The 16740-nt window shown below is 39.2% G+C and overlaps 1 protein-coding gene across 1 annotated transcript; it reads left to right on the top strand.

The window, feature by feature from the left end:
- The first annotated feature begins 2294 nt into the window (after positions 1–2294).
- On the top strand, positions 2295–16315 carry LOC128496733 (tight junction protein ZO-2-like). Its single transcript, XM_053466501.1, has 10 exons — positions 2295–2394; positions 2605–2710; positions 8664–8717; positions 11362–11486; positions 12312–12414; positions 12681–13425; positions 13546–13649; positions 14879–15032; positions 15558–15621; positions 16165–16315. Exons 2-9 carry the CDS (start codon positions 2687–2689, stop codon positions 15608–15610), a joined length of 1362 nt encoding a protein of 453 aa, XP_053322476.1. The 5' UTR covers positions 2295–2394; positions 2605–2686; the 3' UTR covers positions 15611–15621; positions 16165–16315.
- The last annotated feature ends 425 nt before the right edge of the window (positions 16316–16740 follow it).

Consider the following 16740-nt stretch of genomic DNA (forward strand, 5'->3'; position numbering starts at 1 on the left):
ATTGTGAAAAACAGTCATAGCATAAGTGCAGGTTGGTGTTCTAAAAAAGACGGAACTAATGTTCATTGAGTAAGTGTTTGCTGACCTACTTATAACTTAAAATGAACAAATCCCTTAGTATGAAAAATTTATTCCTCCTGCAATTTGAAAGTACTCGGATGTTGACTCTTTCATTGCTAGAGCTTAACTCATCAATGACCAGTAGTGAAGTGAAGCCAACTGTTTCAATGTAGAATTTATATATATTTAACCTATGGGTCAGTGATTGCCAAATAGAGAGATCAAGTTGTTACAAAAAAGAGAGCAATGATAGTGTTTACTTCTTAGATGTAAGCAGAGAAAAGATAGAATTTAGGAATGTGGCAACATCTCTGTGTTACTGTGAGTGGCAACATATGAATCAAACAAATGTCACCCTGCCTAATAAGACAGAAGAAAATAATAATAATAAATAATGTGCCTAATCAATAAAGGAAGACAGGAGAGTTGTGTTTCGGTTCCTTGACTTCACTATCCATTCCCAATAAGCTTCTGCTGCAGGAAGACATTGACTGGCCCTGTATAAAGCCTCCTCATCCATTAAATTATTCTATGTGCAGGGCCAGCTGAGACCTTTATGCTGCAGAAACCTGCTGGTGTTGGCCCGACATGATAAATAGTGAAGTAACAGTGTTAAAAACCACAATTCTCAAGAAAGCTCTCCATACATACCGGTATATGCCAGGTTGTGTCTGTCATGAGGAAGGTGAGAGAACCTTCCTTTCAAATAAACCGTGGTTTTAAATCAAGTGGGCATTTTGCAATGACTTTGCCCCTGTAGGGAATCTCGCCCCGAGGCTTGGCAGGTTACTATTTCAAATTGAACCCCCAATGGCACGTTTGTAAGTGCACATACCCCCCCTTGGACTCTTCCTGGCACCTTTGTATTTTAAGTTGCCACTTGCCGCAGCCTTTTTGACTGGACAGCAGTGCAGACACTTTTTATGATGCTTTTTATGTATGAGCATGTGACCCACAATTTTTTGGTATTGAAAGTTTTTATTACTAGACTGAAAATGGACCCGGATCCCCTGAAAAATCAGCTTTTTGTGAGGTCGGTGTCCTACCCTTTGCAAGGAGCCTCATGCCCTAAATCACTTCTTGGGTCCATCATCTTGAAGAGGGGCCAGGAAGATCTGTCACTCCTGCAGGCCATGGATCAAGGAGGGAAGGGGTCCTTAGATGAAGGATGGTGGATCTGCTTCACATTATGGTCCCTAATGGACACTTTGGCCCTTGTTCCACAGATATTCTATACCATGAGGAGCCCTGGGGAAGGGGGTTACCTTTTGTTTCTTCTTTACAGGTAGGGCATCTTGGTGGACTTAACATGATGCAATATGATGGCTTAGGTACCCAGGCTTAAAAATTCATACTCTGCCTGAAAGCGTGGGCTTGATGTGGAATCCATAACCAAGTTTAAATAACCAGTCTATCCCTATCTATGAAAGACAGACGTTACAAATGGCACAACTGACCGTCACAAAACCTTAAGTTATATGTTATATATATATATATATATCAAATAACAGATGGAATAAGTATCTTGTGATAATACCTTTTTTATTGGACTAACAGAATTTTAGAATGACAAGCTTTCGGGAGCTCTTCTCCCTTTCTCAAGTCTAAAGCATATCTGAGCAAAACGACACATAGAATTCAATGTAGTGTACATTCTATGTGTCGTTTTGCTCAGATATGCTTTAGACTTGAGAAAGGGAGAAGAGCTCCCGAAAGCTTGTCATTCTAAAATTCTGTTAGTCCAATAAAAAAGGTATTATCACAAGATACTTATTCCATCTGTTATTTGATATTGACACCACTGGACTAATACGGCTACAACCTCTACTCTATATATATATATATATATATATATATATATATATATATATATATTCAAAGTGCTTTCAGTCTCACAGGGAGAAAAGGGCTGTGCAAAATTATAATTATTATAACACATACATGAGACAATTTTTTTCTAATGAAGCCATTAATGCCCCTTGGTCATGTAGTCAAGTTTCACAATGTTTGTTGTTGCTGCATCAAGCAGACATTGTGAAACTTGACTAAATGGGTCAGAAGCGTCTATGAGAGATATATATTATTTACTACACTTTTAAATCCCAGGAGCTTCATTCCTTTGGGGATAAGCAGTGTTTGGGAATTCGGGTGTTTCCTGTCATGCTTGTTGTCCCCACGTTGTATGGTAATGTTTCTTCCCGCTAACCCCCCTCACTCCCGCCCTGCCGTCAGCTCGCGTTTCGCTGCCTGGCTTCCCACAGTCTCCCCTGGGTCGGTGTCTGTGTGAGTGAACGTGTTCGCCGGGTCTGACTCGGATCATATTACAGCGGCGAGGTGAGCACGTCAGACCTGCCTGGCTACAAGCTGGGCAGGGCAGGTGGGTGTCAGCAAGGGCTGCCTCCCCGCGCTGGGAGAGTTCCTGTTCTAGGAGGCACGTTACACGGGGAGAGAGTCTCAGTCGAGCTTCCTCCACACCCCATGCAGCCACTTTATCTGTTGAAGGGAAGCGCGCAGGGCTAAGTCCTTTCTCCTGTTTGCACACAGGTGATCACGCTCGCAAGCAGCTGCAGGAAGGCAGAGAAGCTGGATTTTCTTTCTCTACTCTACCTGGTTGATTGCTCCTAAAATGGCTGTCCGACCTCACTACCAGGTAAGTGGGTCACCCGTGAGCAGCGATTACATGGTGTCCTCGCACGGGAACTGGACCAGGCGTGGACTTCTTTCCATGAGAAATAAATCTGGAGTTGGGAGAGCCTGGGAATCTGGATAAGGTAGAAGGCGAGGGTTACCTGTGGCTTCCTTACAATGGAGAGTGGGACAGAACGTTTCTAATGCAAAAAAAGTTGTCCTATAGTCTTGGTCTTCTTGTCTTTCACTCTGTCTGCCCCCCGGAAGGTGAAAGATGGAACCCAAAAGGCTCAAGAATGTGTGTAAATATTTTAGTGCTTTGTAAATCTGGATATTTAATCTCCTATCACAGAAGCCATTGTTCTTTCAGGGTTAGGCTAACCTTGGTGAAATTAACATCTAGTTGATGAGGATATACAAAGCCAAAGTAGAGGAGTAATGGTATGGTCCAGGCCATTGTATACGGACATAGATTTATTTACTCTACAATGGTAGTTTTTAACTAATCCAGGTGGGAACTGGATTACTGCAGTACAAACTCACGTAGTCTGGTGTTTTAAACTAATATATAACAAAACGTTGTAGAACTAGAAGAAAACTACCGTAAATATAAGTCAGTAGAACTTTAGAGTGTAACATCAAATGATAAGGTGGAAAACTAGCTGTAGTTTACAGGCACTAACCGAGCAGAAATAGAGTGGGAAAAGTTAACGATATACTTGCTTTTTTTTTTTTTTTTAGAGAATATGATTACAATTTAGGTCTATAAATACACAACAGAGGGGAAAAAAGAGAGAACCCAATGCAGATGTGGTTTAGCCAGTATGGCTACCTGATTAAGTAGAAGACTTCTAAAACTATTGTTTTGTTTAGCTTAATGAATCTGAATAAGGTTCACTTGTTTCGCTGCTCAGTTAACCGTTCTTAGACTTTGCTTTCTGGTGAAGGGGGGGGTGCCATTTTATCCACTTTATCCACTTTTTTCATAGTAGCTCTGACTTTTGCTGTACACAGTAATATAGGTTATCATATTTATCTTGTTTTGTTCTAATAGACCTCCTTTCTGGAGTCTGTCATGTAGTGTTTGGATGACGTTCCCTGCTGGAACACCACACTGAGCTGATTCTTTACGGCAGTGATGATAAAGTCTGTTCCTCCATAGACTTGAATTTGTCAGAGAGTCTGGCTTGGCTCTTTATCAATGAGCCTTTATACTGTTTACCACTGACGGTATGATAAGGAGTCAGAGTGTTTATCAATTAAATTGGGTTTCAATAACAGAACTAGAACGCCTAGGAATGGCTAATATATAGCTGCCTGAGGACATTAGATTACAAAAACCAAAGAATTGGTGTAAAAAACATTCTCAAAAATGTATTTTAAATCGGATATTAGTAATAAATGTTGTAGGACTTTCCCTTTAAGTGTATAATCATGACTAACTTATTGTTTGTTTTAAATTATGTTGATTGCGGAGTGCACATAGTTTTTGGTATACCCGCCCAAGTTTTATTGACAGTTAAAGCAACCATAGTTGTGTATATGAAACATAATACATGAAATAAGTCCATCTACCAGCAATTTTTTTTTTTCTAAGACAGTCTAGCTTTCACACAGCTGTGTGTATTGCTTGTGATGTTAACCTGACATTGCTATTAGGACCGACATGATTTTGGTCTTGACATGTATTGCCAAACAAATGATGTGGTAGCCCGCCCAAGTATTCCATAGAGACTTTACTATGTATTATGGAGGGTACCCTGGCATGTGTGTGTGCTGCGATAAGCTGGCACTGTTTAATGAATGGTAACTTTCATGTATGGTCTATGTAACTATGTATCATGAAGGATGAGTGAAACTTTTCAGCATGCTGAAACTACAATACTCCCGTAAACTCCTTGTTTGGTGAATATAGCCCAGGGGCTTTGCCAATGCGTGTGATTAGGTTAGGAATAGGTAAAAGCAAAGGGGATAGAGTTGGAAGGATGGAAGAAAAAAACAAAAGATGGGATGAGGTAATGGAAAACGGTGTAGTGTTTTGTGTATTTGTTTTAACCTATGTGTCACTTTTGTCAACTTGTTTTTGCATTTATGTAGCAGCAATTTTGCGGCATTGTACGTGCTGTTTGTTTTCATGGAGCGCCACATATTTCCTTTATGCTTTTTTTCCCCAGTATGGGCAAGAAGACACAAGAAAAACTGACTGTGATAAATTATCAAGTCCATACATGCCATAAGTGTATCTCTCAGTGTCTGATTTCAGTCTAACTAGAAGACTGAAGTATTCCCTTTTCAATATGAAGCAGTGAGGTCTGCCTTTTTAATAGACATGTGTATGTGTGATATATATATATATATATATATATATATATATATATATATATATATATTGCCCATTTACTGTTGATCTTAATGAGGAGGTGTTAGCCATATTTTCTCTTTTCAGTTCAGAAGCATAACTGAGGCCTTTAAAAGGAACACACATCTACTGACAGAACCTTTCCATTAACTTGAAATGTTTTAAGCCCCCCCCCCCCCGTGACTCCCCAGTGTCCACATGCTTTCCTTTTAAAACACTCTGCACACTTGACCCTGGTCGTTTCAGCTTCATGAATGTTAACTTGTTTAGCAGGTTAGCACAACATTGTCCTTGGAGGGTTAAATCTTGAACCCAATTTCTAGGGTAGAATGCAGTGGGAAAGTGCACCTTAGCTTGCACATCAACCTCTTTCACATATATTATTTGTTTTATGTAGTGACATTGTACTGCGGAGCTCTGTACAATAGGTTAACAGGACATCATGAGTAGTATTTAACATAACAATTTCACTTACAAGAGCTAAGGAGGGCCCTGCCCAAACACGCTTACAACATATATATCTGACACACATCCACCAGGGAAATGAACAGTGGTTCCTTAGCGAAATACAGTTCATTTACATGAAGGATAGTCATCAGGAAAGCAAACAATGTTTACATACAAACTTAGAATTTGATGGCAGATAAGAGTCATCCAGTCCATCTAGTCTGCCTATTCTTCCCAATGTAAAGACTCAGACCTTAATCAGTCCTTGGTCTTATCTTAGATGCAGAAAAGCCATATGCCTATCCTATGCGCGGTTAAATTCCATTAGTGTAGTAACATCTACCACTTGGCTCTATTGCTTATCTACCACGCTGACCATAATGTTTACTCCCCTAATTCCAGAGGAAAAGATAATGTGGATGTTATTCTGCCCCTTTAAGTTTCTATCTAACCAATCAAATAATTGTGTTAGCCCAGTGTTTTGTCCAAGGTAAAACATTTTTAATTAAGAGGTCTCTTGAAACCTCCCATAAATACATCTGACATCTGACATCATGCAGCTGCTTTCTTCAAAAAAACATAAGGCTCAGGGATTTTTACTGACTAAGAGGGCATGCTTCCCAGGAATTTGGGAATGGAGATATTTAAGATAAAGTGATCTCGGCAAATTCCAGGCTTTTTGTTTTTTTTTGTTTGTTTGCTTGGTTCCTCCTCATTTCTTCCCAAGACCTCTATGGGTCACTGTCACTAAGCTTGAGCAATTTGAAAGCGGAAGTATTGCTAATGATAAACACGCTTTTTGAGGTTTTGAAGACAGACTTTTCTTTTGATGAGCCACAAAGAAAACAGTGTACTAGATTCTACATATTCTACATACAGTGAGTTTTTTTTATTATTATTGCAATGAATAATGCCAGCATAAAGGCGTAATGGTCATAGATCCAACTGAATATCTCTCAAAATTCCATAATGCTGTTGTTGGAATGTGACCTTTTTTCCCATTTCAGGATCGACATCCTAAAAATAAGATGAATCACTTCCTTCACTGTGCCATTAAGTTCCGTTTAGGTCTAATTAAATGATTGTATAAAGACTTACAATACAAAGCTGGGCTACTTCTCATCCTCTTATAAATGTTCATGTCTCCTGGAAAGTGTTTAGCTGCCCCCACCTGCAGTCTTTCCCTACTGAGTACTTATAGGTAAATACCTATTCTGCCCCCTAATGGCTTGATGACCCGTGGCCTGCTTACCAGGCTAGCGTTTCATTGTAACAGACAATAATGCAGAAAGGCAACTAGCATATTGAGTAGTAAATTACCTCCTTCCTATGAAGTAAAGGCACGGAGCTCTGTGGTGCTCAAATGAACTGATACTAGATGGTCTTTGATGAAGCGCCACTAGACATGAATACATAAGGTTTCCCATATGGTATTTTCTTTTGTTCAACTACCTATGTTGTACTTTTTCTGGGACAAGGATGAAGTGTTACTTAAAGTGTTAAACTTAAAGTAGACTTGTTCTCCAAAAATGTGTGGTTGACAAGGACCACTGCAGGTAATATGGCTGCCTGGGTGCTGTGTGCACACTCATGCTTACCTAGATTGCCTTCTGTTCAGTCCCAGAATGCTGAACGGATACGTGTCATTCTCTGACATAGTGGAGTTGATTATGTTACGGGTGTGCATCGTATTTGCAGTTGTTAATCCCTATGTCAAATTAATGCAGCATAAAAAATATGGGGGGGGGATTTAATATTCAATAAATAGAATTAAGTGCCTGTAAAATCCCAGGTTAGTAAATACACCCAACGGCGGGATATGTGCATGTATGTGTATATATAATACACACAATTATATATATATTTTTTCTTTTTTACATATGGTTCCATATTGTACTTGAGACCCAGGAATATGTTTTATCTAAATGGACTTAATCATAGGTTATGGACATGTTTTGTACATTTCTGGGAATCTATCTTGCCATTTGCTGCACTCAAGCAATGCCTTTTCGATTTTTTTTATTCTTGTACAACAATAAAATAACATACTCGTGTCTGTGGACTGTGAATGCAGGCTTGCTTTGGAAATTATGATTTTGATGTATGAAGTGATCCTGCTGATATGATTGTGCTGCGCAGTGTGATATAAGTTAAGTGAATCAAATTCCTGGCACACATCTCAGTGGTTGGCTAATCTACTCAATGCTTGTGCCGTTCGCTAAATTATAACCGTGCGTGGCATACACTTACTGCCTGCTTCTAAGGAAATGTAAAATATGTAGTGCTCTCCATACAATGAAGCAGGTCTCTGGGGAGGGTTAAAGTACTCCTTGAAACATTCTTTCTCTTGTGTAATGTTGTAATTTTTTTCCTTTTAAATTCTTCTTCTTGGATTTTGAACACTAAAAAAGACAAATGTAAAATGTTGATTGTTATAACGTTAGCAGATATTAAATTCCTATTTGTACAGTTTCTGAAATATGTTTGGCTGGTAAAATAAGAAGTGACTATATCTGAATGACACAACTTGTAAGCACTACCCTTATGATTAAACATACATTTTGTTTGCCAGTGCAGTATTTTTATAATTACGAGGCTAAAGTGATTGATGGAGACTAATTAGCGCTCCACATGCACCAACAAAGCGGCGTCATCATACCGTCTAAGTGTCCCTTTCGTCCCCTGGTGTCCCTCTTTTTAGGAGATCAGATATCTACAGCTGGAAAATATGTAAATGGAACAGATGTGTTTATAGCTTGAATTGTGTGAATATAATACATTGTCCTCAACATTCTTAATCATTTTGATACATAGATTCTCAGTACGTGGTACCTAAAACTGAAACGTTTTGTGTGCCCTAGAGATAAGTAACAGCTCTCTGGAATGACTTATCCTGAATGTTCCTGTGCAAGTATGTGCTGAGGAGTATTTGAAAGCTGTGTGTTTGTATGTATCTATATATATATATATAATATGTCTCTAATGACATGTTTTTATGATTGTGTGTTCCATATGCTTTTTATCAGATATATACATATATAGTGTAGAAACCCTCTGGGCTAGAGCTAATATATACAACTGCAAAGGTGTATTAATTGTTCTGAACTGTGAAATGTGATTCATAGCTATATACATAACATTTTTAACTATTGTTTTTTTTTCTCCACAGGGATTTGGGCTAGAAGACATGGTATGGGAACAGTACACAGTGACATTACAAAAAGTAAGAGTGCATTATGGCAACGTATCAGCTTTTTTATGTACACACTTTTTTTTTTTAATGCATATTGTACATGCTATATTTTTGTATTGAACCGCATGAAGGATACATTACTTATACACATGTATCCACGCTAGAAAGTAATTTCTTAATATATTCACGAGTGCTATGTATGAACTTGGTGACCACCAGCATTTCCTACTACTTGACTTCACAGGGTGAGATGCCACTTGGTCAAAGTGATGACCTAGCAGCATACCGAGCTCTAGTCTCCTACAGGGAAAAAAGTGGAGGCGTAGACAAAAATTCTCACCTCTACTTCTTACAGGTCAAAAACCTGTTAAGGTCACGTATATATATTTCAACAGATACTTACTATTTAGTCACATTTTGTTAATTTTTGTAAAGCCTTCCCAACATCAACATTTCTTTTTGAAGTTCACATTCTCTCTGGAGACATGGTTTGATGGTATCTTGTAGCAAGACAACTATGAAGTTGTTTTTTCTTTGGAGCACTGGACAGCCAAACCAGTCAGTCCCCTTCTCACTTTTCTTAAATGTCTTTAAGACATCAGCTGCTTGAAAGAGTATTCACAACATTCAATCTAGCTAAAGTGTCAAACATACAGTATGTGGCGGGATATGCCATACTAGTATATGATGTTCCAGATACAGTAGCTCAGACCATGTGGCTGGTGGAGGAATGATGAGTAGATTATCCACTAAAGCGTCAGGGGTATTTAGTCATTTGCATAGTACCCTAATGGATAATCTAGCTCTAAACCCTTGGAGTCCCCAAGTCCCCTTCTGTCTCACTCCCTGTCATCCAGTTGCCTGCCTCTCTTCCTCTCCTTAACTTTTTGGAGGCTGTTGTGTTCAGTCTCCAGGTTTTTGGCACGACCCTGGAGTCTCTTGCCCCGTCCCGGACCGCCAATGCCTTTTGTACCAGTTTGTTTCATGCAGTGTTATTGTTGGTAATCTGGTATTTTCCCCTATTGTGAAAGCTTTACAGAATATGCTGGCACTCTATAAATAAAATGTAAACATAAAGTCTGTACTTGGCTTAAGGGAAATAGACTTGACTTTATGTAAAATACATCAAAGACTTCAGATTTATTATTTTATATGGGATTGTTTTCACGGCATAATGTCTGCAAGTCTAAGGCTTTATACACGGCTCATTAAGCACTGTTTTTCAAATAAATGGGTATACGTTGGAGTTTGAATAAAGTAGTAATTACTTCAGGGAGCCGGCGCTTCTAAAATCTAGCAGTCTAAGTATTTGTCGTTTTATATAGTAATGAAAACAAAAGACTAAAACTACTGTTATAAGCCAATAACACGAGTTAAAAGAACCTCTATGATATGAATTCACCACATTTCCTTACTGCCAATTTAACCAATATCTAGAAAAGGTGGAAATGCTACGGAGGATGCTGCTAGGAGTGGAGAGTGACTAGCGAGTGCTTATTACATCATTACTTTATAAAAATGAGTTGACTAATCATTGGCTTTTATAGCATGACAAGTATAAGCCTCTGATGATAGTGTCATCATACTCTCCAGCAATGTACAACAGCATTGTATTTTATTTTTATTTTATGTTGAGCTATAAATTTACCAACCGGTACAGCTGACACGAAATGTTGTCGAACAACATGCAAGACTCAGGAAGCATTTTATATTGAGTTTGTAATTAACGCACAGGCACTTCGCTCTGTGATAAAAGGTGTTCCAGACTACTCACCGCGACAGTTCTAATGTATTATAAATTAATGATGTATGTGTGCCACTCATTCTAAAGGTACCGCAACGTCCTTGTGCGCGATGAACCTGCTTTCTGAAACAGACAAATGACTACGCATGCAAAGGCACACTCCCGTATCCATACTTGTATTCTCTATACTTTCTGTCCTAGTAACTCAAATCAGTGTTTTTTATGCATTGGAATTCATAATCCATAGTTTACAAACTGATGTTTCATCAAGTTTAGTCCCCAGACTCTTGAGCGGAGAAAAACCCTGCTGAACCTGAGCTTCCAGGAAGCTTCCCAGAGTCGCATACAACTAATACTAACTAAAAAAAAATTGGCTCCCATAACTCGGGCCTCCTAAGAGAAAGCGATTTTTCTGCTAGTGAAAATCTCATCTAATTAATGGATAGCAAACACTTTGTACGCATCTAGTCCTAGATTAAAGAAGTTCTTAGTTAAAGGTCTTCATTCTTCAAAGAACCATTCGATCTATCTAGTCTGCATGTTTTTCCTGATGTAAAGATTTGGCTTTATGCTTTTCCCAAGCATTTTTTAATTTTTGGGCTGTCATTAGGTCTAGGACTAGCCCTGCGTGGCATGAAATAACCTGTCCGTTGACCAGGTTCTGCAGCATTCATAGCCAAATCTGAGGTTGTCCGGTTCTAGACATAATGTCCCAAAGGCTTTTCTAATTCAGGACCACCTCTATAGGGTGGTAGAGAGAGGCTTGATCGAATTCTTACAGATTTCATGTCTCTATATCTACGCTCTAATGCCAATCCATATGAATCTGTTTCTGATGCTTTGTTGTAGGCGTGTTGCTGTGGTGTGCCAGAAGAAAATGGCATTTGCAGGTCAAAAAATTATTTTTATTGTTTTTGTTTCTGCCTTTAGGATCTAAGAAAAGGATTTGGCATTGCTGTTTCTGGAGGAAGAGATAATCCACACTTTAAAAATGGTGACAACTCCATTGTTATTTCTGATGTTCTTCCTGGAGGTCCAGCAGATGGTCGTCTTCTGTAAGCAAAGTGTTTTTTCATTAACATTAAAAAAAAAAAAAAAACGTTTTCATAAATCATAAACTTATTAATGGCATAGTTGTCATGAGACACAGTGGCGCCTGTTAGAAGTTGGTGTTCTTCAATATAATACATTTTTTTTAACAATCTTTTGATGCCATTCCATGCAGTTTCCTAGAAATGGTTATTAGTATGTTTTTATTTATGCAGCATCAACACTCTGCAGTAAGGAACAATAAGGTTATACATAAAAACTGCCTATTTAAACAGACGTGGAGGACTCTGCTATCTAGTTCCATTGCCACAACTCTGCTGTTAGTAGGGCAGTTGTTCAGAATGGCCCTTAAAGTAAATGAAATGACCGCCTACCACACATGGCTGCTCCACCAAAGCATAACAACATAGTATGCAGGCCATTTTATTAAGCATTGTCGGGGGCATTATCTAAAGGCACTGCAATTATTACAGGTGAGTAGACTCAGAGGTGCTACTTTTGGGTAGCAGGCACCAAGAAAGAAAGAAAGAGAGTGGCAATTTCAAGTGCTCTTTTCACTGCAAAACTTCTGCCAAAAAATAAAAAGGTTAAGACTTTTCACTTCCTTTTTCTAAAGATTTGCAGTCTATTATTGCCACATTATGCCACGTCTCCCCTTTTGTCTTGGCCTGCAGCAGAAATCAAGTTGTCTTACTTCAACTACCACTGAACCCTGCATTTACACATTTTAAGTACAATTACAGAAAAGGGGCAAGCTTTTTAAACTTAATGATGGTAAATGATGGACCTGTGTAGGTAATATCTGATTTTCTTTCATTTTCAATATTTAGGGAGAACGACAGAGTTGTTATGGTTAATGGGACCCTCCTAGAGAACGTTCCTCATTCGTTTGCCGTTCAGCAACTAAGAAAATGTGGGAAAACAGCGGTTTTGGTGATTATTATTATTAGTTATGGTTATTATTATTAGACTTGGCTCAGCAATTATTTGACATTATAAAAGTATACCTAATTACCTGTCCTGTTGAAGTATCAAGGAATTTGCACAGTTAAGCATGTTTCTTGAACAAAATTAAATTGGGACATTATTATTGGCACAGACAATTTTGTTGGATGAAGCTTGTAGAAAATTATTTAGTGGAGTGGGTATATGACCTGATGTAGACAGTCCAAGCTCTTTATTTTGTTACATGTTGACAGGTTGTCAGAAGACCACGCAGGGTGCAAATGGGCATGCCAAGCAAGTCTGAGCCTGCCCTGGATGTGATAGATGATTATACAGAGTTTGAGAGCAGGACAGCGTACACTGCTTACAGCGACAGAAGTGGGTTTGGGGGCTCCCAAGGTCATGATCCAAGTCCAGAAAGAGCTTATAGGAGGGACCAGGAAAGAGGACCATACTATGAACGTGGTTATGGAAGCAGAGCCAGAAGCGTTGACCAGGATCTTAATATAGATTATGGACTTAGACAGGATCAGGGTCGTGGCAGAAGTATGGATCGTGGTCTTGATGATGATGGTGGATACCGGAGAGACCAAAACCGTGGTAGAAGTATAGAGCGTGATCTAGATGACGACCGTGGATACAGGAGAGAACGCAGTCGGGGCAGAAGCATAGACCGTGACCTAGATGATGACCACGGTTATAAGAAAGACCGCAGTCGTGGAAGAAGCCTTGACCGCGGACTAGATGACCCACGTGAATACAGACAGGATGAGAATCGTACCAGGACATTAGACCGTGAAGGTTATGGGAGAAGATCAGATTATAGTCCAGACCCAGGTTACGGCAGGAGAGCCTCCCCGGAGAGGAAGTATGAAAAGGAAATCCAGAAAAGTCGCAGTCGAGACAAGCTCCAGTCTCGTAGCCCGTCACCTCCTCATCCGTATGAAGGCTCTGATAAAACAAACTGTGTTCTCCTAACAAAGAAGAAAGCAAATGAAGGTAATCTACTTTCTCAATCTGATGCCATTTGTCTATCATGTCTCTCCTTTTAAATTGTCTGGTATAAGAAAAAACAATATGCATTCCAAATATATGTGAATGTTTTATTTGCTCTTACAGAGTATGGTCTTCGACTCGGCAGTCAGATCTACATTAAAGGGTTGACAAACACAGGCCTAGCAGCAAAAGATGGGAATCTGCACGAAGGAGATATTGTTCTTAAGGTAGTGTGCATGTTTTTTGTTATATAATGCAGCTATAAGTAAGTGGAAATCAACATGTTATGCCCGCTGGGAATGTTATGTGAAATTGTAAAGCCAACAGTTGATGATAAAAGTATATTTGATTAGAAAAGCAACTTCAGCTTCTTGCTTGGCGGATTAAAGCTTCCAATAGTTTTTTACTCTCTACTGAGCCATTTGAGAGAAAAAGATCTCTAATGGGGAATTAGAGATCAGAGAACCATTTTCCCGAATTTATCAAACATTACAAAAGAATGCAATATAAAATTGAAGTAACTCTAATATATTCAGCGGTGCCTTGAAACAAAATAAATATAAAAGCCATGTATTAAAGTACAATAGCCAAGCATACAGTCAACATAATTGATTTAAAGCAGACTTTATTAGTCCTTAAGAACCTGAACAGTGCATGGAAACAAGGGTGGATGAATTATTAAATCATTTACTTTGAACTAATCCACCTGTTTTTTTTTGGTTTGGTTTGTTTTGATATTATTTGTTGTATATAGCACCACCATATTTGGCTATGTAATACTGGGTAAACAGGACATAAGTAGTATATAACAATATGACTTACAGAAACAGGTAAGGAGGGCCCTGCTCAAAAGGTCATACAATCTAGATTGATCATGATTAAGGAAGATCCGCCATATGTAAAATGGATCCTGAAAGCCTGGAGGATTGGAGCCAGGGCCGGCCGAAGACTTAACGCCGCCTGGGGCGAAGTTTAAAACGCCACCCCCCCCCGCCGACGCCGGGGGGGGGGGGCGGTCGAAGTTTAAAACGCCGCCCCCCCGCCGATGCCGGGGGGGGGCATTTTAAACTTCGCCGACGCCATAATCTACGATTCCCCCCCCCCCCCGGTACTTACCTTTAAACAGTCCTGCGGCGAGTCTCCCTGCTCTGCCACGGTGCCGGCTTGTAATGCTGAGCGCCGGAAATTGACGTCACTTCCGGCGCTCTGCATTACAAGCCGGGACCGGGACCGGGACCGAACAGGGAGACTCGCCGCAGAGGAGAGAGAGAGAGGGGTGCCGAGCGGGTAAGCGAAAACCACTCGGTGCCCCTCTCTGAACAATTGCCCCAGTCTGCCCCATTATAGGGCCGGCCCTGATTGGAGCTACTCTAGCAGATGTACAAGTTGTCTGCTGTTCTGTATTTGTGGTCTTTTACACAGCTGAGGTATATAAAAAAATGTTGTGTGTTTGCAGATAAATGGTATTTTGACTGAAAACATGTCATTGGCTGAAGCCCAGGCCCTGATAGAGAAATCGCGAGGGAAACTGCAGTTGGTGGTCTTGAGAGACAAAAAACAGACCCTTATCAATCTCCCATATGTGGAAGATAGTGATTCAGACATGGATGGTAAGACAAACTATAATCCAGAGCTTATATTAGAACATGTTTTGTCTCTTAATGAGTATTTATCATACTGTATGCATTTATTTCATGATTTTGGTTAAAATGTATAAAGAAAAAATACTCATGATAGGTACCTAATTTTTTTTTTTTTTTTTTTTTAACTATTTGCTCCATATTATTATTGCTTATTTCTGTCTTATCAACATTTTATTTGTGGACACATGCATATAAACATTATTTACACTTGGGTTCCCATACTTGCAACATTAAACGTAATTCATTATACAGATATCGGGAAGCTGATCCTTGCAATGCTTGTTCTGGTCCCTAGTAGGACTTCCCTCGCTGTCCAGGGACCCTAAGCCGTAGCCTAGGTTGCGTATAATCTGCATAATTGTCTGGACAGATTTAGGTCTATTTGCCCTTTGTTAAAAATAAATGTCCTTAGGGTTAACACATCTTACTGATTAAGGTAAATGAGAGGGTTTTTATTTTAATGTTTTTTTAAAATGTGGTTTTATATTTCAGTCGACATCCCACAGGGAAATAAGAGGAGGAATCCAAGGTCTAGGGAGGCATAAATAAGGAAGAAGTGAGTATGCACTTAAAGCTTTTAAATAATGCTTAAATATGAAGCATAATGCATTTCTAATTGACTGCACTGTTACACTTCTTTTGCGTGACACATGGCTTTACTTTGTCAGGTTCACATGATTATATGCACCTTTTCCCTTGTTAAATGTCTATGGTAAAAAAAAAAAAGTGACAGAAGAGGAAATATACAATAATTTACACTTAACCTTTAAATAAGATAAACTATAGAAAGGTGTGCTGTCATTGCAGAGCAAATACTGCTCAGTTAAAATATTACCAAAAGTGAGAGAGCTAAAACCACAACTGTACCTCAAGCCCTCCTAACAAACTCTCTTTAGTACATTAACCCCAGTGTATGGGATGGATGGAGTTTCCTCAGACTCGTAAGGGGGGACGGGACGATGGAGGAGCATGGTGCCTAAACCCGACTTCAACTCCTTGACTTCACTATACCTTTATGAAGACATACTAGTATCTAGATCTTTAATCTCGGTTATGAGTATAGGTGTGGCTTACTATTTTTTTTTCTCTCTTCTTGCAGGCCATGCCAAGAGATCAAATATCAGATCAACACCACTGTCTGCCCTTTAACCAAAGATTAAAAAATGAAATGATTAGTAGTTTTTGTATTTCTTTACTATTAAAACATAATTAGCCAGAAACAAATAAAAATATTTTTTATTTTCAAATGTCTTGTATAAAAGTGTGCTTTATTTTTTATAAGAATTGGAGGAAAAATTGGGGGGAAGTCTCAGGTTGAGATAAATTTGTGTTAAGACACTTCTGTATCCATAATTAAAGTTGATTTCATTGATCCATGTGATAGAAGCTTCCCATGTTTAGCAACAACTGTTCTGGTTGAATACATGCATACATGTTGCGTTTGGGTAGGGTATGCTCTTCCACGTTGAGGCTTACTATAGTAATCTGAGGTGAGAGCCTTATCATTCCTAGTCAATAAAATCTTATGAAACACTTGTGTCCACAGCTGTGAGGCTGACTGGTATGTCCATCAGGCATGTATATATGAGCCTGGTTGGTTAATAGTAGGTGCAGCTTCTCCTGTTTCACTCCAGTACCGTTTAGAATAGAACAGAAAGTATGTAAACATGGTTAT

This window comes from Spea bombifrons, chromosome 1 (genome assembly GCF_027358695.1).
Source record: "Spea bombifrons isolate aSpeBom1 chromosome 1, aSpeBom1.2.pri, whole genome shotgun sequence".
Lineage (NCBI taxonomy): Eukaryota > Metazoa > Chordata > Amphibia > Anura > Pelobatidae > Spea > Spea bombifrons.